Source organism: Acomys minous (genome assembly GCF_964271855.1).
Source record: "Acomys minous genome assembly, chromosome: 5".
Taxonomy (NCBI): Eukaryota; Metazoa; Chordata; class Mammalia; order Rodentia; family Muridae; genus Acomys; species Acomys minous.
The window spans coordinates 43,355,505-43,381,263 of record NC_140494.1 but is presented as its reverse complement, the minus strand read 5'-3'; the positions used below and the strand labels follow the sequence as shown (position 1 = coordinate 43,381,263).

At 46.0% G+C, this 25,759-nt stretch overlaps 1 protein-coding gene across 5 annotated transcripts in view; it reads right to left on the bottom strand.

The window, feature by feature from the left end:
* Positions 1-25,759, bottom strand: part of TRIO (trio Rho guanine nucleotide exchange factor) — a 290,433-nt gene that overhangs the window by 169,496 nt on the left and 95,178 nt on the right. For all 5 annotated transcript variants that reach the window (XM_084781263.1, XM_084781260.1, XM_084781259.1 and 2 more), the window contains exons 2-6: positions 19,414-19,488; positions 13,142-13,256; positions 4,565-4,757; positions 2,030-2,542; positions 747-869 (exon numbers count right to left, since the gene is read on the bottom strand). In XM_084781263.1, coding sequence (XP_084637389.1) covers positions 747-869; positions 2,030-2,542; positions 4,565-4,757; positions 13,142-13,256; positions 19,414-19,488 — 1,019 coding nt within the window. The remainder of the gene's footprint in view (positions 1-746; positions 870-2,029; positions 2,543-4,564; positions 4,758-13,141; positions 13,257-19,413; positions 19,489-25,759) is intronic.

Below are 25,759 nucleotides of genomic sequence, written 5' to 3'. Positions count from 1 at the left end.
TATAGGAGCAGAATTGCCTGGTGCCCTGTGTCAAACATCTTCCTCTCTGGATTTCCATAAACCCTGAGCTGGGATCCAAATCCTACTTTCAAAACTGTAAAATTATCAATCAACTCACTGAAAGGCGTAATTGTTAATCACAAAAGGATGCGCCAAGTGGGTACACGCAAATACACTCTTACTCACTACTTGGCTTCCAACCCTCACAAGGATCCAGATGGCAGGCCCTCTGACAAATAATCTGGGAGAACCGAAGGAAACTGACCAGAAGAACCTAGGAACTCACAACTATGTACTCAGCAACCAACAGCCATCTGTGTGAAGACCAGCCTCCTTTCTGTATAAACCCAAGCTGTCTTTTTGATAGAAAACCTCCTTCAAATGGGCCTGCTGTCTTGGACCAGGAGTGACAATTAAGCATCTGAGAGTCAAAGAGGTCAAACACACTGTCTGAAGTCATATGGTAAGTAAAAGAGGGGCGACTATCATCTCTACATCCACTGTCACTCTGACGACCCCACACAGCCTGGGTGAGGTGTGGGTGAGGTGTGGGTACTCCAGCCACTGCCTGCCTCCTGTTTGCTAAGAGCCTTTGATGGGCCAGCATCCACATCCACTGTCACTCTGAAGACCGCACACAGCCTGAGTAAGGTGTGGGTGAGGTGTGGAGACTCCAGCCACTGCCTGCCTCCTGTCTGCTAAGAGCCTTTGCTGGGCCAGGATCCACAGGCGCTAACGGGACTTACCATGCAGTTCATAGCAAAATGATTGTGCTGCGTCTGAAGCTCCATTGCATGAGGGTGGCTGGTCCCAATCTCCGTGTAGCTGTTTAGAAACAGGCCTTTGTTGTGTGTGACCCAGTCAAACATCTAGCAGAAGGAAAAAGACAACCTGCAATCACTGCAGATAAAGGAAGGGCTGAAGACGTGAAGCGGGGGAAGGGACTGGCTTCTCTGAGATGTCCCTGAGCCTGTAGGGGTTTGTGCCTCAGAGAAACAAGCAATGATTGTAAGGCGGAAGATCCACAGGAAAGACCTCAGCCCGCTCGCTCGAGCTAACGGAACCTCCTGTCTTCTGTGCCCAGGCCCCTTTCTCTAGAAACTGGCCTATGCATCACATTGCTCTCCTCTGAGGATGCAAGGCTGGACCAGGGCTTTGGGGTCTCTGTATTAGGATCCATGCAATAACTAGCAACAATACCAACAGCGGAAACAATGCACTCTTTAGCGCAAGACAGACACAGGAACCTGATCAGCCCAGTGATAATGACTGTTAACTACCTAAAAGTGCCTTTAGCATCCTGTATCAAAAATTAATAATGTAGTTTTTTACTCTACAATATGTTTACCAGTCTGTGAAAAAAAACAAAAATCAAAGACCACAAGTTAAGAGTGATGACTTCACCTATGTTCACGGCTTGAAAGCCATTCCTGTTTGCAAGTATCCTTTTCTTTCACATTGCAAAGAACACATTAGCTGGGAAGGAATGAGACACCAGTTGGTGTCTCTAGCACACACAAATTAAACATGAGAACACTGATCATTATCGCCTACGTCATCTAGAAGTGTATTTTTAACAGCATCACTCATCTTTTGTTCTACAGGGCACATGTATAGGTCTGAGTGGGGTTTGATGGCTTTGTGTGAGAAGAGGGCAGGTAACAGAAATCTATACATAATCACTGCTTCTTAGAATGCAATCATGAAATTTGTACTTTTAACAAACAAGCCAACCACCACCACCAACAACAAAATCACCCTTGCCTTCCAGGCATTTTTCATCAAGCACCAGCAGGGTTAGCTCAGACTTTCTAAAATAGCACTGCACTGCACTGTGTTAGGTAAAACCAGAAGCCAGATGTAAGCATGGTCTCGGAATGGCCCTTGCTTTGGCACGAATGCCTTAGAACAGACCCACTATGTTTTTGTTCTCCTTCTCTCTGTTTTTCTCACCTTATCCCATGAGTCTTAGCTGTGAGACCCAGCAGCTTCCCTCTGGGAGGCTGGCATGCCCCCTCCCCATCTTTACCTTCTCAGCGTCCTGTTCGAACAGGCGCAGCTGGAAGCACTGGTCCAGCTTGAGCTTCCGCACGTGCCACATCTGGTGCAGGTGCTGCCGGGTGGAGTGCAGCCTGTCCAGCATGGTGGACACCTTGGGCAGGAGGTTCTGCAGGTCCGCATTGCCCGAGCCTGAGTTCTTTTTGGGGAAACTGTCGCTGCTCTGGATCCGCTGAAGCAACCTCTGCCCCTCCAGATCCAAGTCCTCTATGGGAGCCTTGATCACCTTCTTCTTCAGCTGCGAGTGCTCCTCGATCATGTTCCGAGCCCCCTCGAGGTCCTGGGGCAACTCCTTCTTTGCGAGAATATCCTGCAGCTCCTCCAGCCGAGACAGCATGTGGGCCGCGTTGCTGATGTAGTCCTCGAAAGCTACTCTGATTTCTATCCACTCCTCGTGGTTGTACTCCAGGCAGCCGTCAAACTCGGGAGTTAGCTGGGAAGGATCAACTACTTTGGTAAGGCCTTCTAAAGAGACCATATTTGTCTTAAGGGGGAAAAAAAATTACGTATGAGAAGATGAACCAGCTTTGTGTGGTCATATCACGCTGCCACTTATAGTGGTCACACGTAGGTTTCCCAAGTTAAAGGTAACCTGCTTATAGAAAACCCAGGCTACGTCTGTTTCTGCCTCCCGTGAACAAACGTGGAGGTGAGATGCATCATCAGAGTGATGAAGAGCTCCATTAAAGTAGCATGCTAGTGAGAACGCACAGCACTGTGAATTTCACAAGCCCCAAAACCAACTAGGTTCCACTTGAAGAATGAAAAGAACCTCAATCTTAGGCTCACCAGTACCTGGGGCGTCACGGGAAGGGCTGGTGGAAGGGATTTCGCAGAGTAAAGACACAGGAAGACGGACGGTCTTCTCTGTGAGAACCTGCTACAATCCTGTGCAGTCTGAAGGATGCACGTAGCCTGTCCTGCATCCCAATTTAACACTGATGGAACCTCAGTGTACCACAGTATAAGCAAGAGCTCTCACCCCACCTGATTACAGGAAGGGGAAGCACACTGATACTGATATGATGCCTCAAGGAAAACATGGTGGGGTGCTAAAATGCAAATACAACAAAGAAGAAGCTGCTCCAGAACTGAAAGATAAACAGACTGGCTAACCCACCTCTGCCACCTCCAGCCAGTCAGAAACCTAGAACTGACATCTCTGTGCTGGAGCACAAGGCAGCAGGCTGGGAAGAGCTGCTTGAGCCTACAGTGTTACAGTAGGCATCTTATCCATCTGCTGGACCATCAGTAACCTCCATGGAGGATGGCAACCGTTCAGAGACAGACAAGTCAGAAGGACAAAGGGCAGGTGCCTTCAGGAGCCCAGAATAAGAGACTAGTAAATAAGATTAGTAAATACTTGCATGAGTGCAAGCTACTAGTTATTACTTAGAACATGTATAATTGAGATACATTACACTTTTAATTTTCCACTAAGCAAATATCTAAGACCCAATAAATTATCATTCAAAATTGCTATTTATTATATATGAGGATAAAGCTATACTTTATGTTTCAGTTAAACCACTTCAAAGTAGTTTCAATTTTAAGTTAAAATCAAATTCCAGTTCCAGATAGGAAAATCAGCACTAAGGGAAGACATTTTAAGGCAGGTAGTACACACAGGAGACACTCTGAAAAGCGCAACAAGCAATGCTTCTTCATTGTGCAATACTATTTACCTTAAGGCATGATTCTTGTGCATTGAAACCTAGTGCTCTGACAGAGGTGGCAGAAACAGCAAGCTCTTCCACCAGGAGCGGTTAGAATTTATTACAAGAAACTATTCCAGTCCTATTACAGACAGAGCCCGAGCCAAGCTTCAAGCTGGCTGGAATACTTTCTCCCATAATCATCACATTAAACTGACCACATCAAAGGCCTCGTCAGAACTGCGGAGACTTGAGGAGAGGAGGCTCTCAGCGGGAACGGAAATAAATGAGCAGGCTTTGGTTTACTTTTTGTAACCACCTGCCAGCCATCGTCTGTGCCTAGCTGAAGGCAGGACTCTACAGTTCTAAAAGACTACCTCCACTTCTACAAATGAAGGACAACACATGAAGTGGCCGGCCCCTGATTCTCCCCGCTGTGGAGACCAGAGAAACTCAACCCCCTGCCATTCCCTCCTCCCCAGGATGAAGCACCCAGTACAAATCTGCAGCCACACAGCCGTATGCTGGCAGATGGTGCTGTTCAAGTGAGGTGACAGGAACAGGCTTCTCCTCCCAAGTTACAATGGCCCCACACCCTAATCCCAGAGAACTGAGATCCAGCCCTGGGTCAAACGCCACTGAATGGTATGCAATAATTAATTCATATATATGTCCATATATGACTACATGTGTGCATATATACACTATACCTTATATACATATATATGACACCAGGTCCTGCTCAATACACAGCTTTAATAGACCTGTTGTCAGCCCAACATAGGGAGGATACATCAGCTTATTGTAAACCATGCCTCTGAGTTAGAATGTGGCTACCCAGAGAATGTTACCTCAAATTCAAATTTAGAACTGCCAAAATTCGTCCTCTGTTTCTGCCAGAAGTTGTCAGGCTTGATTATCAGGGCGATGTGGATGCAGGAAGGAAAGGACTCTTGCAGGATCTTCAGCAGAGGCTTGATGGAGTCCCACTTGGAGCCACGCATGTCCACAATCACCGTGAAACCTCGCTTGCAGACCTCTTCACTGCAGAGAAGGAAAGAGGCTGAGGAGTGAGAGATGGCTCAGCTGGGCGGGGCACTTGCCTGCACAAGTATGTGGACCAGAGCTCACATCCCCAGCACCACACTGAAAATCTGGGGCATGTTAACGTGAAGAGCACTGGCTGCTCTTCCAGAGGACCCCAGTTCCTTTCACAGCATCTGAGGCCCTCTTCTGGCCTTCATGATTACCGCATGGGGGAGGGGCGTACACAGATAGACAGGCAGGCAAAACACTTAATAATAATAATAATAATAATAATAATAATAATAATAATAATAATAATAATAATAATAATAATAATAATAATAATACGAGGAGGAGCAGCAGGAAGAGGTTTGGGAGAAGAAGAGATCAACTGAATATAGCTATGTATTCCTGTAACCCAGCACAGGGAGATGGAGACAGCCTGGCTCCAGGTTCAGAGACACTCCAGAAATAAGGTTAAAAAAAAAAAGTTAGAGCAAGACATCTGATACACTCCTCCGACCTTCCAAGAGCACATCCACACAAGTATATCTACCTACATACAAACAAGCACACACACACAGAGGGGAGGGGGGATGGTGGCAGGCACCACCCAGCTGCAGCTCCTACCACTTGGCTGCCAGAGAAAGGTTTCTGGGGAAGGACCCACACACCGGACCTTGAGAACCAGAGCACATCACCCTTTCACTTAGGCAGCTCCGCAATGTCTGCTGGCACCAAAAGAGAACAGAACGGGACCACAAAGGAATCAAGGTAGAAGGGTAGACTCAAGCAGGGTTTGGCTTCAAAAGCCTCAAAGATTGTAGTTCTTCACAGATATGGTGTTGCCTTCTGTCCTCTTGTCAGAAGGAAACAACAACTATTTATTTTCAGGCCCTTCGTGTGTTGCTAACTGATGGGGCACACTGTTTTAGTAACTACCCCGAAGACCCCTGGGGAGCACTAAGAGGGTCCAAGCTCACAGTGTGGCACTTAGAGGCCAGGACGAGGACAACGTTTACTTCAGGATTCCCAAGACCACAAGCAAAGCCAACAAGCCACTGGCATGGGTGGCGATGCTGGGAGCTTTTTGAAGCCAAGCTGCGGCCCCTTTCCTCTAGCCAGGGCTCAGCAAGGGGTTCTTGGCATGGCTTTTGCAAGCTCTGCGAGGAAAATCTAGGCTTATGTCTGTCTGTACCAAGATTACATTCATCTTCACAGCTGGCTGCGTAGATGGTGTGAATGCAGCACTGAGGAACAGTGCTTGGCTCCTGGCACAAATCAAAGCTGTGTGAGGACTACCATGTTCTTCCTCTTTGGGTTCTTGGCAGCTAAACAACCCAAAAGGTCAGCTGCAGTCAGGCATGGTGTTCAGTCCCTACAGTTCCAGTGCAAAGGATGCTGAGGAAGGAGGGTTAGGGGAGCCAAGGGTCAGACTGGTAGAGGCAACAAGCAAGATGCACCTCAAAAAGAAAAAGGAGGCAGCTGCTAATTTCATTACATCTCAATATGGGAGTAATGGAAAGTGCGCATGACCTGCAAAAAATCTTAAATGAGTGTGAAGGGCTTGGGGTGACCTCAGTTGGCAGGGTGTCTGCCTAGCATGCAGAAGGCCCTGGGTTTGACCATCAGACTGCATAAAATAGATGTCTGTAACCTCAATCTCAACACTTGGAAGGTGGAGGCAGGAAGATCAAAAGTTCAAGGTCTTCCTTAACCATATACGGAGTTCCAGGCCTCCCTGGGCTATATGACACTTGGTCTCACAAAAGGGGTGGAGGGTGGGTGGGAGAGTCAAGGTGTCTATCCTTGAAGAGAAAAAAAAGTTATGTGTTCATACTACGTTGTAATGTGAAGGATATTTATGAAAATTCAGTGCTGGCTTCTAAATGACTCCAGAGCTAAGGCATAACAAGATAGATTCCAATGATGTGCTTTGGGTAGATGCTGGCAGCGGGTCATAACCAGGAAAAGACTGCCTGCCAGTCTTGGAAAATACCTGAGACCTGACGGAATCTCAAGTGAGGCTTGAGGGAGCTCTACTCCTAACATAAATATCCTACATTTAAATTTCTGCCTGTGTAACCACCTTCCAAAACTGCTCTCCACTGAAAGCCAGAAAGTTAGTATTGCTAGATATTGGTAAAATGCAAAGAAAAGAAATCTCAAGTAAAGCTGTCTTCATTGTCTCTTGGCTTGCCCTGCCCCCTTCCCCTGTCCTTAGCCCTCCAAAGCATCCGTGCGCCTCATGCTCTTCCCTGTGCTGTCTCATATCACCACAGTAACTAGTTTTTGAAGTTTCACAAGTGCAAAGTTTACAGGACATCCACAGGACTCTAAGAAGGTGTGCCACATAAACACTCCAAAATGTCAATTGTGGAAATCAACAGAGACATGGGTCACAGGCGCAGGAGCATAGTAGTTAAAGGCCAGGAGAGAAGACAGGTGGCCCAACAGCTGCTCATCACCTGCCCCGATTAGCTTTAGCTGTCTACTTGACACAGCCTAGAGGTCATCTGAGGAAGCTTCAATTGCGGGATTTCCAGCTCAGATGGGCTCATGGGCCGGTCTGTGAGCTGACGTGCCTAGCGCACTGTGGGAGGATGGGTAGCTCTGAGCTGTATGAGAAAGCTAGGTGAGGTGCACACCTTTAATGCCAGCACTTGGGCATCCCAGCATTCAGATCTCTGTGGGTTGGAGGCCAGCCTTGTCTACAATGCGAGTTGCAGGACAGCCAAGGGCTGCACAAAGAAACCATGTCTCAAAAAACCAAGAAGGAAGGAAGGAAGGAAGGAAGGAAGGAAGGAAAGAAGGAAGGAAGGGGAGAGGAGGGGAGGGGAAGGGAAGGGAGGGGAAGAGAGAGGAAAGCAAGGTAGATGGATATGAAAGACAGAGCAAGCCAGCAAGTAGGATTCCTCCGTGGTTCCTGCTCCAGATTTTTGCCTTGAATTCCTGCCCTGACTTCCAATGACAAATTACGACCTGGAAGTACAGGCCAAATAAGCCCTTTCCTTCCCAAGCTGCTTCTGGTCAGGGTGTTCATCAGCGGAAAAAAGGAACCTACAATGAGCCGGGCGTGGTGGCGCATGCCTTTAATCCCAGCACTCGGGAGGCAGAGGCAGGTGGATTGCTGTGAGTTCGAGGCCAGGCTGCTCTACAAAGCGAGAGGCTCTACAGAGAGACCCTGTCTCAGGAGAAAAAAAAAAAAAGGAACCTACAACACAACTCAATGTTATTGAAGCTTTTAAAAGTGTTATGACAAGCCTGTTGACAACCAAGGTTCATCTTGTCAACCCAACTAAAGCAATTGCTTAGTACTGTACACCTTCTGCAGTATCTGACAGTATTTCCAGGAAAGATCACAGGGTTCTGACCTAATGAATGGATTCATCCCCTGAAGGCTCGTCATGATGTTATTTCCAAGAAGCAGGTTACTAATCACATCCTTCCTGGATCTTGCCCTGATCTCTTCCTGTATCTTCTCTCACTCTTCTTCCTGCCCACCATGATGGAAGTGCCCTGCTCTAGCAAACCTCTCCACTATGACAAACTGACACCAATTGAAACCATGAGTTAAAAAAAAAAAAATCAACCCAGGGACTAAAGAGATGGCTCTGTGGTTGAGAGCACACACTGCTCATGCAGAGGGCCCAGGTTCAGTTCCCAGCACCCACATCCAACAACTCACCACCACTTCACACCAGCTCCAGGGCTCCACCACCTTCAGCCTCTGTGGGCACCTGCTCTTGCTTGTGCGCCCCACACAGACCCCATAATACACATAATGAAAAAGAAAATAAATCTTTTCAAAACAATAACCACAAGCATGCAAACAAACATCCTCTCCTGTCAGATACTTGGCTACAGCAATGAGAAAAGTAGCTAATGCACTCCCAGTACACATAATCAACTGATTGTGGCTCAAAAGTGGCTCCAACTCTCACACTGTTGCTCTTAGTGATCCTCATCCCTGGCAGGGCCAGCGACACCACACTGCTAACGTCACAGGCACAGGCATAAACTGTTTCCCGGCCCCACTCATCAAGTCTAGTGTCCCAGATGATGACTATTAAGCATCCTGGGTCTCCAGGGTTCTATCTGGGTGTGTGATCTTCAAGATTCCATGTATAGAAAGTGCAAAGCTCCAGATGCAGCCAGGGCAGCCACAGCCCAGGAGGAAGCATGCCTGGCTGCCAAGTTGTAGAATGTCCCCTGCTGAAGCACCTCCACCCCCACCCCGGGGCCCACAGGAAACTAAAGCAATCTATCTTGTTTGTTTTACTATGGGAGTGTTTGACAGACTACACTGCATATGTCAGTCTTCACTAAACTAAGATATTAAAATTACCTTGTAACCTGTCTTTCTCCTAGCACAGTCCTAGGCAGTATGCATATAAACTGTAAAGCCCCTCTACTTGAAAGGGGCTTAAAAGGAATCCTTTATAACTCCAGGGTTAAGAGCAGGGACAAGAGGAGAACAAACTAGAAGGTCCTATGCTTGGCTTGCACAGTTACAGGAGGATTAACTCTTCTTCTCTCTCCATCATCAAACTGTTCCCACCCAGTCGCTTCCCCACCGACTGGTAATCACAGCACATGGAGCGAGCTGGGTGTACAGGATCTCCTGTGGTGTGTTTTCTTCTCGTTCAGAGCCAGGTATTCTAGGGAGAGCAATGACCTGGAAACATCTGAGTCTGACTGCTGTACACTATGGTCAAAAGGACACATGTAATTGGTCTCCAAGCCCTGCCTCCCCCTGATGACAGAAACTGGTCTTGGGGAAATGTGACTTCATTAACTAGTTAAACTAGTAGTTTTACCCACGAGCCCTCGTGGTATCTGTAAGACAAAGAAAACTTACATAAACCTCAGGCCCCTCCTGATCTGAATCTTTAAGAAAGAAAAAACTTGTTGGGCGTGGTGGTGCACGCCTTTAATCACTCAGGAGGCAGAGGCAGGTGGATCGCTGTGAGTTCGAGGCCAGTCTGGTCTACAAAGCAAAGTGAGTCCAGGACAGCCAAGGCTACACAGAGAAACCCTGTCTCGAAAAAAAAGAAAGAAAGAAAGAAAAAAAGAAAGAAAGAAAGAAAGAAAGAAAGAAAGAAAGAAAGAGAGTTCTGAGATGAAGAAGGCTTTGTGAGCAGTCCTAAGTCAGTGCATTAACCACCTTCACACCACTCCTGAGTAACTGGAGGCAGGGAGGCAGGAGAGCTTATTATCCATTTAGCTACAAGAACTTAGGGAACACAAAATAAAAGTTGAAGCAGCAAGAGCAAAAGCCATCCCTGGAGGCTATTTTCACCACTGCAGGAACCCACAATGCTGTGCCGATTTCTGCTGCCAGTGCTTGTCCTGGGTGTGGGTTAGAAAAGGAATCAGTCTTACAGACCTACCCATTTTTTTTCCACTGTTGTGTCTGTGTGTGCGCGTTTGCCTGTATGGGGGTGCTGTGTCTACTTGTGTGCATGTGGAGGGCCAAGGCTGGCTTGAGAATCATCTTGGATCCCTCTTCTAGGCTTATCACTGAGGCATCATATCCCTCAAACTCGGCGTTCGCTGGTAATGGCGGGTCTCACTAACCAGCTTGCTCAGAGAATCCCCATCCCAGCCTTCCAAGGCTGGCGTCACAAACAGGCCACCACACCTAACTGGTACTTGCACACGCTGGGAATACAAACTGGTTGTCACGCTGTTGATGACTTTTAAGGGAAGGAAGGGGCAAGCCAAACGCCACAGCAGCACGTCACCATTTATGTTCACTGGTGGGGCTTGTGGCCAAAGAACACAGTCTGGTTTACCTAACAACAGCATGACAAAGGGAAACAAAAAGACAAGTGTAGAAGGAAGAAAATCTTGCACTGCTTCTGAGATGGCTACTACACACCAAGTACTGAGAGACCCACAGATGAATAACCTTATTCAACACTCACAATGCCCCCAAGATACACTGCTTATCATTACTTCTCAACATAACTGAAAGCCAACAGCAGTCACTGAGGAGCAGGTCTCAGGTGACCAGCCTAGGCCTTTTCCATCAGCACACTCTTCCACATAGGACCGTGGGCCCTACACTGCCTGGCCAAGAGCTAAGCTGAGGGCTCCCTTCACATCTCAGAATAGTAGTGATGGAATAGATAAAAAAAAGGTCACACAGGCCCTCAGAACCTCTACAGAAAGAGAAAGCAGTTGTGTGCCTGTCAAATGATCATATGAACTGTATTACAAGCAAGCCTCTACACCAAGAATATGGCCACACTATTAGTTTGCTGATGACATTTATCAATCCTGGTATTAATCTATAAAGAAACAGATGTCTGCTCTAGAGTGCTCCCAGGAGGCTCTGAGCTTGAAGGACATCAGAGGAGAGGGACTCGGGCTGTGTCCACTAGGGCACTGTGGATCTTCTCCAATATCACTGGGTGGATGCATTAGTACCTTGTTAATTTCCTTTAACCAAAGCCAAAAAAATGCCACATCCTGTCACACAAAGGTAAACTAAGGTAATGAAATGAAGTGATGACATTCAGTAGATGAAGCACCATGAAACACACTCGAGTGTTTACGAGATTACATGATGTTTGGGGTGTTATAAATACTCCGGGGCGGGGGAGAGGGGGAATTGTAGATAAAAACAGGACTGGTAATATCTGATAAATGGTTATACTCAGTTATAACTATATGGGTGCTTGCTGTACCACTTTTTCTACTTCTATATGTGTGCTCATAATGGTCTACCAACACAAAAATACAGTTTGAAGAGTATGTCACCCAGATGAGCCACAGTGTACATGAATTTGTACAGCCTCAGTGAAAAGTAAACCTTTTCTTTCCTTCTTTCTTTTTGTTTTTGTTTTTCAAGACAGGGTTTCTCTGTATAGCCTTGGCTGTCCTAGACTTGCTTTGTAGACCAGACTGGCCTCAAAATCAGAGATCGACCTGCCTCTATCTCCCTGAGTGCTAGGATTACAGGTGTGTGCCACCACACCTGGCTAAGTAACCCTTTTTCAACTGCGTCAATGTAGACTTTATAACCAGCTAACCAATTATCTGTCACATATACTTTTCCAATTGCTTAATTATTTTTTGAGTCACCTGAATGGATATAAAATTAGATTTCAGGTGCCAGTCATAGAACCCGTGACCTTGCCCACGCTAAGCATGCATTCTACCTTGGTGAGAGACCCGCAGCCCCGGCCGTGTAGGCTCTGTTAACTGGTCACTGAAGACACCCGGTGGCTGCATTCCAATGAATAGTTTAATGGAAAAACTCAAGAATATTCTCATCAGGCCATACTATCAAAGGAAAAGCTGACTTTTGTTCATTGCAAGGCTTGGTACAAGAGACACAACTACCTACCACCCTGGCATCAATCTAAACATGGTAAGACAGTAACAAAGGACATATTTTGGAGGGTCTGTTCTAGGTGCCTCAATTAAAAAAAAAAAAATTAACCTTTTTACATTTAGTTGTATGTGTAGGTGTGTGTGCATGTGGAGATCAGAAGACGGCTGTATAATTAGTTCCCTCCTCCACTGTATTAGGGATTGAAGTCAAGCTACAGGGCTTGAGGAGAGTCAGGTCTATCCGCAGAGCCACCTCAGTGACTCCGTTTTCCTCAAACCCACCGCACTGGTATCAACGGTAGTAGTTTTTTCAAACCTAACAAAAGCAACTGACGCAAGGGAGGTTGTCACCTTGGCAGCAGAATTAAGGAGTGGCCAGATGCACTGTGGACCCTCGGGAACCAGAGAGAGATGAACACTGCTGCACAGCCATCTTTCTCCTTCATCTCTCTGCTAGATGCTCTGCTCCTGCCTCACCCTGACACTTGTTTGCAGTCTTCCTCAGCTAACTGCTCATACTCACTGCTCCTTACTCAGCCTGTCTGGGATCAGAACACAGCTTGCCCATGGTGTCTGGTAAGCCAGTTTATTAGCTGAAAGAGATTTTTAACACCTCACAAACTTCACACCACAAATCAAAAGAATATTTGTAACGAGCAGAAGCTCAGCATACCAAAGATACATACAGGCTGTCACAAACAAGTTCCCGATAATCCAGGACTTTGGTGTTAAGACTCATGACATAAGGCTGCCTGGTTTGTAACTCAGCATCATAGAATCCTAAAATCTCAGCTAAGTGATTATCCAAAAATCCACCATCAAAACTCCACACTCTGCAGTAACAAACGCTGGCCTTCTGGTTCCTGATCCAGAGTGTTTCGAGTAATTCAGTAGTGATTATAAAAATGGGAATAAAAATCAAGATTGTGACCTTAATTACATGTTTGATCTCTTTAGAACTAGACCTATTATTTAGATGTTTTTTAGAAAGAGGTCCGGCCATACCTCTTGGAACTACAGAGTAAGATCGACAAGACAGTCAGTCACCCAGAACTTACCTAGGAATGCAGGCTAAATATGAAATGAGCCTCCTGAGGTCCTCCTGCCGTATTCTGTCATGGTTGCTGCGGGCTGGAAATGTTAAAATGGGACCTCCACGCTTATCTCTTCCACCTACAAAATAAACATTGAGAACACACTTAGGCGAGGCAAGATCAGACAGAACTACCTACGTGCCCTTGCAAGGCCAGCGTTTTCACCCATCCACTCAGTCAGTCAGACCGGTAGCTGAACCACCACACAGTCAGGAAGGAGGGTATAAACCCCAGAGTCTGTGTCACCTTTGCCCACCCTGCACTCTCTGGGACTCAGAAAATGTCAGAGTTCTAAGGGGCAGCCGGATGATGTCATGGATGACGGCCTCTCCTTTCTTTCAAGTTTGGAGAGAAGAGCTCTCTGGCACTCTAATGCACATGCCTTATTTACCTCAATACCCTTCCTACCTTGCTCCTGCTCTCCAGCTCCGCTAACTCCCAGACACTCCCCTTTTCTTCCCTCTCTTGCACTTCCTTTTTTTCTACCAAAGGAAATCTTATTCTCTCGGCCTTAAGGGAAAGACAAGAACGGACTTCAACCATTATGCCCATGTCTGGCCTTACACAAACTGGGATCTGTGGCATCTCACCACAGTGGCCAGGACGTTTTCATCAAACCTTTCCTCTCGGGGCTAAGGGAGCTATACGGAAGAGGAGACCAGCAGCCTGTAAGAGCCAGAAGTGGGTGACTCCAAGGAAACAGCATCCTCCATACAGCTCGGAGGCACACAGGAACTCCTAAAGCCTGCAGTGGCAAATGTAAAGATCTGCACAGGGTTCAAACCAGACAGGGCCCTAGCACTGAGAGGGAAAGTGGACATGAGGTCCTATACCTAACCAAGATGCTGTCTGCAAATGATACCCTTTGTTTGGCAAATGAAGAATCAGTTTTTTCCAATGGAGGCTCACTGCGTATCACCCACAACCCAGGGCAGGCCTCATGCCCAGGAGAACGCGGCTAACACAAACTGAATGCCATCGTATTTTTGTGGACTTTCTGCTTTGACTTGCATTGTTTGTGTTTATTTGGAGGAAGCGAGCGGGGGGGGGGGGGGGGGGGCTTACTGGTGTTTTGCTTATTCATTTTGATTTTTGTTTTTACAAGTTTTGGGGGAGGTCTTGTTTTGGAGGTTTTGTTTGTTTATTTTGAAAGAAAGAGAGAAACTAAATTGGGTGGTAAGGAGATGGAGAAGATCTGGAAGGAGCTGAAGGAGAAAAACATGATCAAAATACCTTGTATGAAAAAAAATCAAATTAAAAAAAAAAAAGAAAAGAGAAAAAGATGCAAACAAATCACAGGGGAGTAGAATTGTAAAGTAAAACCAGATCTGCTAAAAGGTCAGAGAAGAGGACACCCAGAGCATCTGACCTTGACAGAATGGCAGGCAGGCTTCTCTTAGATTCAGCTTAGCCTGGCTGGACACTGAGGCGAAACTGTCACCTTTACATTATTATTTCTAACAAGGGTAGAAAGCACGGAAAGGAAGTTCAGCATTCCCAAGTGGGTCCCTCATTGAGTTTTACAACTCTGATCGTTTTTCTTCAGATCTCAAACTTCAAGCTACTGCAGGAAACTGTTACTATTTATTTTCTGTGCACCAACAAAACATCATCAGAGGGAATATTAATGTGGCTTTTACGATGCCCTAGACTGACTGCACATTCATTCCCATCCGCAATGAGACATGCTGGGAGACTGAACACTTAAACTGGTCCATATGCACCACAGAAGTTGTTTGTGACATAAACGCACTGGGAGTGACACTGAGTCACAGCTGCCACACCACATGGTTCCACAGTGTGACTTCATGGGCCGCACATGAACTTCCTCATGTGATCTTCACAGTGAGCCTGGCAACTCTACTGTCTCAGGCCCAGGTGAAGCTTCCGAGAGCTGAAATCACGACAGAAGAAGACAAAGCAGTGCCCCAGGTGGACCATAAGCAAGAACAATCTTTCATACCGTGGCTTGCGTTGCCTTTTAAAGCAGTGGGAGAGGCAGAAGGATGACCAGGTAGTGGGTCCCTGGAGTTATGGAGGCAACATCTTGAAAGTAACCATGCTAATGGCTACAGTTTCTTAACTATCTCTTATCCCTAAGATAGGACATACAACTGTTTAATGTTTTTTCTTTTCCTGCTGTTTTTTCAAGTTGGGGAAGGTGAGAGAAAGAGGCAGTCTCGGCAATGAAGGGTATTATTACATAAGTTACATAAACATTTAGGTCTGATGTGGTGAGGTTTTTAAGTTATCTTTCATAGATGTATACTAAATTGCTTATAAATAAGTGGTATGACATCTGGAATTAATATCACAATTATACTGAGTAAGGGTAGACAACAGATGGGGGGCCTGGAGAGATGGCTCAGCAGTTAAGAGCACTGTCTGCTCTTCCAAAGGTCCTGAGTTCAATTCCCAGCATCCACATGGTGGCTCACACCCATCTATACTGGGATCTGATGCCTTCTTCTGGCCTGCAGGTGGACATGCAGACAGAACACTCACATATATAAAATAAAATTAAAGAAAAAAGAAGAGGACAGATGGGAAAAGACTTTGAAGACAGTCCTGGGACTCTGTCTGCTGTCCTCTGCCTTCTGACACTGAGATGTCATGATGAAAACTTTTCTACAGCATGCTCTTGGGGCCAGGGAAATGGCTCAAGGGCAGGGGCCAGGGATATGGCTCAAGGGCAGAGTACTTCGTGAAGAGCCCTAGGTTCAATCCCTAGAATTGCAAAAGAGTAACAACAAAAATAGAAGCGCTCCTAATTAGCAGTTGTCTAGGCCCAAACCATAAGAGCTCTATGCAGCAGCTGACACTGCACACGGCTCACTGGTGTCCCTCTCTCATCATCCGAGAGGTCTGTGCTACAGCCTCAGCGGGATTCCCCAAACCTCAGACTGTTCCTACTGAGCCCTAAATAAGTATAAATTATACTTTTCCCGAGTACTTCTCATAAAGTGCAATTTACAAAGTTAGCAAAAAGAAGAAAATGATGGTAACTAATAAAACAAAACTTTTAGGAGTTTTATGAATATGGTCTCATCTCTCTAGAAAGAATCACACATATTACTGTAACGGACTCAGATGCCCATGAGTAAAGCGACACAGCACAATGGTCAGATCAGCCCCAGCACAGCAGAACACCTCTTAGTTGACTGGGTCTTACTCTATTTGCCCTGCTGTTACAGAACAATGTGAACTGGGCGGTTTACAGAGATCAGAAAGTTATTTTCTTATGCTTCTGTAGGCTGGGAAGTCCAAGGTCAAGGTACATCCCTCACCAGGAAGGAACTCGCAAGTCACCCTCACTAGGGTCTTCATATCACTCACTGGGAAGAGGCATCCTGGCCTAATTAACTCTTCAAACAATCACGCTGTCAACATCTGGCCTTTGGAGGGTGTCTTTCAACCCGCCATCCTCCTGACCTTAAACATCATGCAGATGTGCCATTTAATTTCACTTAACCCATGCCATATACAAAGTCATGTTCATGTTCAAGAAATCCTAACTGGCCTTTAGAGGCATAGGAACGTATCTCGACATCTCACAACCATCCATCATATTTGGCCCACCTTTACTGAAGCTCTTTTCACTCTAACTACATTGAACTAATAAAGGCTCTTCCATCCCTATGAGGAACCTTTATTTGGAGGCAGGGTCTGAATATGTAGCCCAGGCTACCCTTACACTTGCAATCTGTCTGGATGCGCACTCTCTGAGCTTCCAGGAAGAGCAGAGTGGTACATCAGAAGTCTGGGTGCCCAGAAGCGATGGGCAGAGGGCCTGCTTCTTGGGCCTAGGCTCAGCGTCCTACAGATGGGCCTGTGGGATTTCCTCAGGAGGCCTCTTGGGTTCAGAAGTAGAATCTTTTGGTTACTCCAACTTTGAGTACAAAACCACTCGTCTACAAATTGGTACTAGCCGTGGCGGTATCAGGTTTGGACTCAGACAAGTCACTGTAGTTAAGAGCACTTCTATCTTGTTGTTATTGTTTTGTAATTTGGGGGATTGAACCGTCCACACTGCCGCATTACAAGGCCCCCCACAAAACATCCACCTATGGGGAGCTCTTGCAAAGGTGCCACAGTGCTCCTGGTATGTTACAAACGCAAGTCACAGAACAAGGGACATGAGTGATGCCCAGGGCAGAGGAAAGGGAAAACGTTAGAGCCTTTGAGAATTGATGAAAGTGCTCTAGAATTAGACCATGGTGATGGATAGACAGTCTGTGACTGCACTAACATCTACTTTTAAAAGACTATAATGGTATGCAAAATTATACCATGATTAAACAAAAGAGAGAAATAAAGTTAGAAGTAAAAAGTATTTCTGAGAATCCATTTGTTCTTTAGAACTTTCCCTAAAAATACAGTGTACATAATCCATTTATTTTTACAATTTCCCCCCTTCCTTTCATATAAAAGATAACAATAGCCTAAAGTAATCTTAACCTCACATGACCCAGCTAATTCTGGTCAGGAGCTGTGAAACACTAAGACTCTGGCAACAACTCCTAACTACTTTGCTTGCACAGCTGGTTAATGCTCTGCTGTCCTTAATAATTTAAAATGCTCTGTCCTCATTTGTGGTCACCACAAACCATCTCTCTCCATCAAAGCCTTAACCCCACAGAATTAAACTTTCATTGAAGATTTATGAGACACTCTTAAGACCAATGGTTTTGGTTTTTGATTAGTTAAAAAGCAAGACATTTTAGGCTTTACAGTAAGTTATATTAAAAAAAAAATGCCATGATAATAAATTGCCTAATAGTGGGCTGAAGGTAAACAAAGGCTAGTAATTGTCACTGCCCACCTGCCTGCATGTGCCCACCTGCCTGCATGTGCCCACCTGCCTGCATGTGCCCAGCTCCTGTACTTCTAGGAAGCACAGAGTGGTGTGACAGAGGTCTCGGTGCCCAGGAGCAGATGGGCAGCAGGCTGCCTTCTCAGACCTAGGCCTGGTGCTCCAGATGGACCTGCTGAACTGCCTCACAATGCCTCTTGGGTTTGGAAGTCGAATGTTTTAGTTACTCCAACTTTAAGTACAAAACTGATAGTTCACAAACTGGTACAAGCAATTATACAAACTATCAGGGATGACCTGAAAAGACTGAATAAACACTACTTTCAAAACTCAAGTAGATTGTAATCCATGAGTTAGTCAGTTGTCTGTCTGTCTGTCTACAATCTATCTGCCCATCCATCCACCCACCTACCTATCCATCCAAGTATTGTCAACAACTCGAAGCCTCCTCTTTCTGTGTACTACTCTTTATTAACCATGCAGATTCATTATGAATTAGATTCACTTCTCCAAAATCAGCAGACAGTCTAACAGAGTGAACAAAGACAAGCCCAGCAAGAACACCATACAAGCTTCATCTTAAATACAAACAGAACCACATGCCATCAGGTCACCCAGAAGCAAAGTGGTTACAGTGCTGTAAATTAAACCTGAGAGGCCACCATAGGCTGCCCCAGGCCAACACAGCATGCTTGTTTTAGACAGTGCAAGGGTTGGGTACCAAAGAAACAGAATCTAACACGACTGCCCAGGAGCACAGGGTCGCCTCACTCCTGCTCACTGGTACCATCCTATAAAGCTGCCTATCAATCTCAGGAAGAAAGCTAGAAGACCAGAAGCACAGCCTTTCCCTGTGCAGAGGAGAGAGAAGACAGATGTCCCACAGGCAGGGGGCTAGCTGGGCTGACTCCACACTATGGCAGAGGGCTGGGAATGAAAGGTGGGGTCTTCTTACAGGGCACCATTGGCTGGACAAAGCTGCCAGGTTGTTTCAGCCAGCTGAAGATATGGCTGTTAACAACTCCAGGAACGGGCAGCCCTGAAGGAGACTAGCTGGAAAACAGGAGCCTTTCCTGCCAGGTAACGGAACAAAGAGCCATGTGGGACAAGGCACAGAGGTTAAAACCCCTGAGTGTGGCCACACTCGCAACTGCTCACACTAAGGTCTCTAACAAGCAGCTGTTGCCCTTAACATCTCAGGCAGTGCAGTCAGATGTTTGTGGAGCGACAGTAGACATGGTTTGATCAGCAGTGCTTGCTGGCTTATGATGTACACATTGCCTCCCAAAAAAATGCCTTGGGCATTAATTTTTCAAGAATAAAAGAGTTGTAAAAGTCCATGAAATGTCAGTGCTTTCATGCGCTGTGGTAAGTGAGTTACTTTAATTAGACTCTAATGTCGGGGCACAAAGGCGGATCTTACCTGAAAGATAGGCGACTTTTTCCTTCAGAATTGGCAAAACATCCATAGCTTTCATTTCATCGTTTTTGCGGAACCCTGAAGACACAGAGAGAAAAGAGTCACTGGGCTGCCTGACTGACATGAAATGCTCCCTCTACCCAGCGCCAACACCTCACCTTTCATCATAACCAATAAATCAATTAAGAAACATGACCATGTGTGAACACATGAGATGGACCTCAGCATTTTCTTATATTTTAATGCTTAATAATGGTCTTTACATGCGTCCATAGATGGTGTCCCAAGAGATTCTCAGTCATGCTCTGTCCCCAGAAGACACAATATGTAATCAGTCCCAATCATTTGACAAATTTTCATTTTAACCTTGTAGAATTAAGAAAACTGCAGCATTAGCAGCTTTTTATAAAGCTTGCTAGTCGTTACAGAGTAAAGCCTCTAGGGGGAGCTCGAGGCTGCCTCCTCCTTCTCTCAGTCTTCCAAGCATGATTAACAATCCTTGCCTGGGAGACAGTGGGGGATTGTGCATAACCCATATTGGCCAATGCCCCGCCCTGGTCCCCTCCTTAAAGTTTTTTGGGTTGTACCCTGCCAAGGACACCAATGGCTAAGGTAGCCTGCTGTTACTCCAACTTCCGAGGTGGCCAAGGTCATTCACTAAAGACAGAAAATCTTAGAAAGCCATGTAAGAATTTTACAAGAAGTCAGAACGCAGCCTGCAACTTAAGACAACATCTAAGTAGAAAGAGCTACAGCCGAACATGTCCATCCCACTCACCAGGGTGGCCATTAGGAATGTGGAATAAAACTTTTCCTACTTATGGTCATGCCTTAGGATGCTGCTGTCGTGAGACTCTAACAGATGCCCATGACAACCAGCACTGCCCATTACTAAGTAAGATAGCTTTCCCATCTCCATTCTTCTGGCTTTGCCATATAGGACAAGAAAAAGACCCAAAATGTGATCTTGGCCACACACCTGGTGAACATTACAGTTTAAGAAGTGTGCTGACTAGCCCAGACGTGATATATCTACATACACATAAACCATCACCAGCCACGCTGCCATGCATCTGTAATCCCAGCAACAAGAGGCAAAAGCAGGAGGTTCCCTAGGTCAAGGCTGCATGTCAATTCTCTCTCAGGGCGCTGGAGTGCGATGAAAACCAGGGTGTGCACTGGGAGAAAGGAAATGGTGTTGCGTTCACCTTCCTCTCTTCTCGCTGTTAGTGAGGACAGAGCTCAGTGGAAGCCTGGGAGCTGTTACACTGAGAACTAGGTTATACTCAGGGCTGCTCTGTGCCAGGTGAAACAGAGAGGAGAAATCTGGGAAAAGAGTACTCAAACTAAGTGTCAACTTCGGGAGCCCAAGCTCCTGCTTTTTCCTGAGCCTTGGGTATGAGGGACAAGTTCCAGGTGGTCCCTCTGAAAAAGCAGACATTTGAGCCAGGCAATGGTGGCCCACACCTTTAACCCCAGCACTCTAGAGGCAGAGACACGCACCAAGGACCAAGAAGACTCAAGAGAACTTTCTGGCATGACCCAGCTAGATATTGGTAGACTTAGGTCTGACCTTAGCTCAAGTCTCCAGATCACAAGGCCTCTTTACTTTCAAAGCACCGTTGCTGTGTGTCAGCAACACACTAGATTTAAAAGAGTGCTTATTTCCAGAGGGCAAACCACCTGAGCCAAGAGGTCTACAATTTCATGCCAGGGTCCTTCAGAACCCTTGAGCGAATGCAATCTAGTCTCAGCAGCTCCCTATCACTGTAGCTCACTCCTAGGACTTGACTTGATTGGTGGATAAAGATGACAGTGGGGCAAAGGCAAAGGCATCAGTCTTATGACTGCCCAATAAACAAGCAGACTGAGAAGTCTTCTGAGCAGCAGGAGCCCTGTGAGAATGAAGAGAGGTGCAGCCATCAATCAAACCTAACAGTGTCTAACAAGAGAAATCCTTGTCCACTGTCCAGGGACAAGGACGCCCACTTCCCACCATTCCCACAAGCCAACGCTCACACAGTCCTGTCCACATGACAACCCTCCCCCAACAATATGAGTGTCAGCACTTGCGGCCCTGCACTGTAGAACCTGAGCTTCTCTTGTCAATCACAAAATCCTCAGCAGAAGACAGCCCTCCAGTCAGCAGCGGGCTGGGTGACTTGGCTAGCATTCCAAAGCTCTTGACAGTGGCTGACGACCTTCTGAACCACCTCTGTTTATTGCTGGCCATGATGGAGTGGATAACACAAGTTAGAGTTGCTGTATTTCAGGCCACCACACAGGAAGAAAAACTCACCAGTCTGAGCTCACTATGCAGAGAGAGAGGCTTTCTAGAAAAACTCAACTTCCCAAGCCCCACTGCGAGCCACACACTCACTCCATGTGACCTGGTCTTTAGCTTCTCAGAGCTGTTGTTCCTGAGTCTTATCACTCGCCCAATTTCCCCATCCAATTAAACAGAAGGCTTCCTGAGAAAAGAGGCACCCAGGTCAGCGGTGAACTGTGCGTGTGTGTGTGTGTGTGTGTGTGTGTGTGTGTGTGTGTGTGTGTGTGTGTGTGTGTTGCATTTTCACTGTTATGCATCCATATGTTCAGACACACAAGCTGCAACATCAGGTCCCTCCAGCTTAATTGTGATATCAGACTAACTGTTCCACAGAAAGGGAACATGGGGAAGAAAAAGAAAATACAAAAAAAAATAAGTGTGTGGCTAAAACAGTGATAATCAGGAAGCATGGCTATGTTCTAAGACTACACTGACTAGATCAGGCAAGTGAATAAAAAGCAGAAAAATCTAAAAGCCCAACCACAAAAGCGCCTCTGATCAAAAAGGCAGGTTCTCGCCCATGCCCCCAGAGAGCTATTTATGAAAACAGAGTACGAGTCTGTTTAAAAAAAAAAAGTTTCCTTAAAAGTTAAAAATAAATGGCATTTTGCTGCCCCAAGGGTTCTAGGCTAACCACAGAAAGGCCTGACTCCTAAGATTTTCTTGACTTATGAATTAAAAGGACTTAGCTGCCGGATTCAATGGCCTGTATGTACCTGGAAGCATTACCTCTTCCTGGGGCCACAGGGAGGTTGCTAAGCAACAAGCATCATTTGAAGAGATATGTTCTGAGACCCCGCAGAACATATCTGTGCCTGAGACCAGGAGGCAACAACACTTGTACCTGTGTGACCAAGAGGGTCTGCTGATGGACAAAGAGACCACACAGAAAGCTGCTAGAGTTTGAAGAGGATGGAGAGAAAGGTGGAGGCATGGAAGGTCACCAGCCAAACTCAGGGGCATTCAGTTGTGTCCACTGTTTGAATTATGTAACTTCTAAGTTCCATAAAAAAAACCTACAATAAGCCAGGCATGGTGGCACACGCCTTTAATCCCAGCACTTGGGAGGAAGAGGCAGGCGGATCTCAGTGAGTTCGAGGCCAGCCTGATCTACAAAAAGTCCAGGACAGCCAGGACTGTTATACAGAGAAACCCTGTCTGGAAAAACCAAAAACAAGCAAACAAAGAAACCCACAATAAAGTGCACCAAAAAGATAAAGAAGCCAAGGCAGATTTTAATGAAATGTTAGCCCAGGGACTAGTGCCAGGCAAGAACTAGATGACAAGTGACAACTACTTTTGAGTTGAGCCTACGCTGTGTACGATCAGAATGCTCACATGACCAAGAGCACCTGCAATCGGGCCATGGTTATCACCAGACACTATTGTGTAGGTAGGACTCTGTGAATTTCTTTCTAGCTTCAGGCTCGTTCTCTGTCCCCCTCGATCCTTCCCTTTCTCCAAACATGAATATTTAAATATTTTAGTATGCTCACTCTAAGATAGCTCGACCCGGACAAACACTGAGCTTGTGCTCCCTACCAATGGGTCCTCTCCATCTTTCTTTCACTCAGGTGACTTGCTTTGGACAGAGCTAAGGGCAAAGTATTCAAAAGCTCTGGGTACTGGATGGAAACGAACAAATGAGTGAAAAACAGACTAAGCCCCCTCCTGGCACCCTCCCAGTATCCCACAGGACTTTCTATTTTCAGTTTGTGAAAGATCAGCTCTGTGTAGTTAGCCTTCAATCATACTATGATTGCCACTGTAAGAGGGAAAATTACCCTCTTCACCCAGGGAAGGAAATGGCCCCACAGTTGTCATTTGACAATGGGAAATCTCTTAGAAGAACCAGTGGGCCAGAATGTCAACAATGTAACAGCACAGCGGTCAGATCAACTGGCCACTTCTGGTCCTCAGGCCCTGTGGTAAGTGCTGCAGTGACCTTCTGACAGAACCTTTCCCTCATCACTTGGTCACCAGCATCAACCAACAAAAAGGAGCAACAGACCTCCATTTTGTTCACTCCCGGATACAGGAGCTTCCGCAACTCATTGACCCAGGAGCCCTTTCCACACAGGTGAGAACACAGCCCTGCGATGAGCCCAATCAACTGAGCTAAGAGCACGACAGTTTTTAAACTAAAACAGTTTCTTTTGGCAATCCACTAGGACCTCTAGCTGATTTTAGTCATTTAGAATTTTACATAACCATTCACCTAAATGGTTTTGGTTTTTTGTTTTTTGTTTTTTTTCCTTTTAGTAGACATGGTATTTAAAACCCCAGTTACTAACCAGGCGGAGCTCCTGATAAAGTCGCTTCGGTGTCTTGTTCGGAATTGTCTGCCATGTCGCCCACAAACTGCTTCCCAGCCATCTCACTGGTCCACTAGCCTGTCAGCTACCCCACACTAATTATGAAACTGAAAATTCGCCTGAGGGAAAGACTGAGGCAAATCTTATGGAAACACAGGTTGTGCCACAAATAAGACTAATAAATAAGGCAGTATTCTAAAGCAAGCACGGAAAAAAAAAGTTAAATAGTAAGCTGGTAGCTCCTCGCTTACTGAGGAGCCTTGGTGGTAATTACTGAATTTTACTCATTAGTTAATTGGCAGAGCTCCTGAACACAAAGGGCAGGGTGATAAAACTCCACATCTGCGTGGTGGCCCCGCCCTCGTGCTGCTTGCAGAGAGGGTGACGTCATCCTGTCTGAGCAAGTGCTCCACTGCAGAGCCTGCAGGATGCTGCTCTAGTGCAGGGAGGCAGTGTGGGCACTGTGTGGAGGAGGTGGGGATGGGTGTGTGGGGACTCAGGGAGGCAGTGTTAGCTGGGGGGGGGGGGGGGGGGGGGGGAAGGGAGTTAATTCAGGGAGGCAGTATGAGCACTGTGGGGGGATGACTCGGGAAGACAGTGTTCGCTAGGGGAGTGGGGAGGCAGTATTATCTGTGGGAGGGGGTTTACTAGGACTGGCAGTGTTAGCTGAGTGTGTGGGGTTAACTCGAGGAGGCAGTATTAGCTGGGGGGGGGGGCGGGTTAACTCAGGGAGGCAGTGTTAGCTGTGTGTATGGGAGGATATACTTTTAACAGCAAACCTCTAGATCTGTTTCTCACAGGAAGGAAGCATTTTTAACTAGTTGAAATCTTCTGTAAATGTATTTAATTATGAAAGAATGTTAGAGACCAAAGGTTAAACTTTCACTCTTATTAATATTTACAAAATATATTTTTTAAAAAGCCAAACAAACAATTGATACTTATGTAATCTTTACAAAAACATATGAGCCCAGATTATATACAAAAATGAACCACACACATCAGGAATGTAGATATGTCCATAGACTAGCACATGAAAACCACATGACAATATGGATTCTAATTTTAGTAAGAACCACAGCTGCTTTAACAACCACCTGATTGCTAATTTACCCTGTCTTAGAAGTGACAGCCTGTAATATCACACAGTTACGGGCTAAAAAGGAGCACAAGTTTTCCTGATTCAAAGAAATGTCAACATAACAACTCTGGCTTTTAATTTCTTACCCACAAACTATACAGGACAAGCTGACCTGCCAAAAAGACCAAAGGCTTGCTAGGGTATTAAAAATGCCTTAAAATATGTGAAGCAATCTGTCGACTTTGTTGATGTTTTAACTATGCATTAACTATGCATTAATGATGCATTGGAAGTTAATTTATAAACATGTAATAGGCCAGTAATCCAAAAGGCATTATAAAAGGGGTTCTGACTTCTCCTAGTTTCACAAATTAAAAAGAAACCATGTGTCCAGGAGCACCCTGAATCTGATCTGCAAACCAGCACAGAACCATACAGAGAAACTGAGTCTCTGTGACTATGCAATGCAAAATGAAGAACACGGACACCTGCCCCTGTGTCTCTGTCTCTGCTTCTCTCTGTGTCCCTCTGTGTCTGTGTGTGTGCATTCACTATACCTCACCCATGTACACACACACACACGTACAGTTCTGTAAAGCCAACACAGCCCAAGGAATGTTGTGC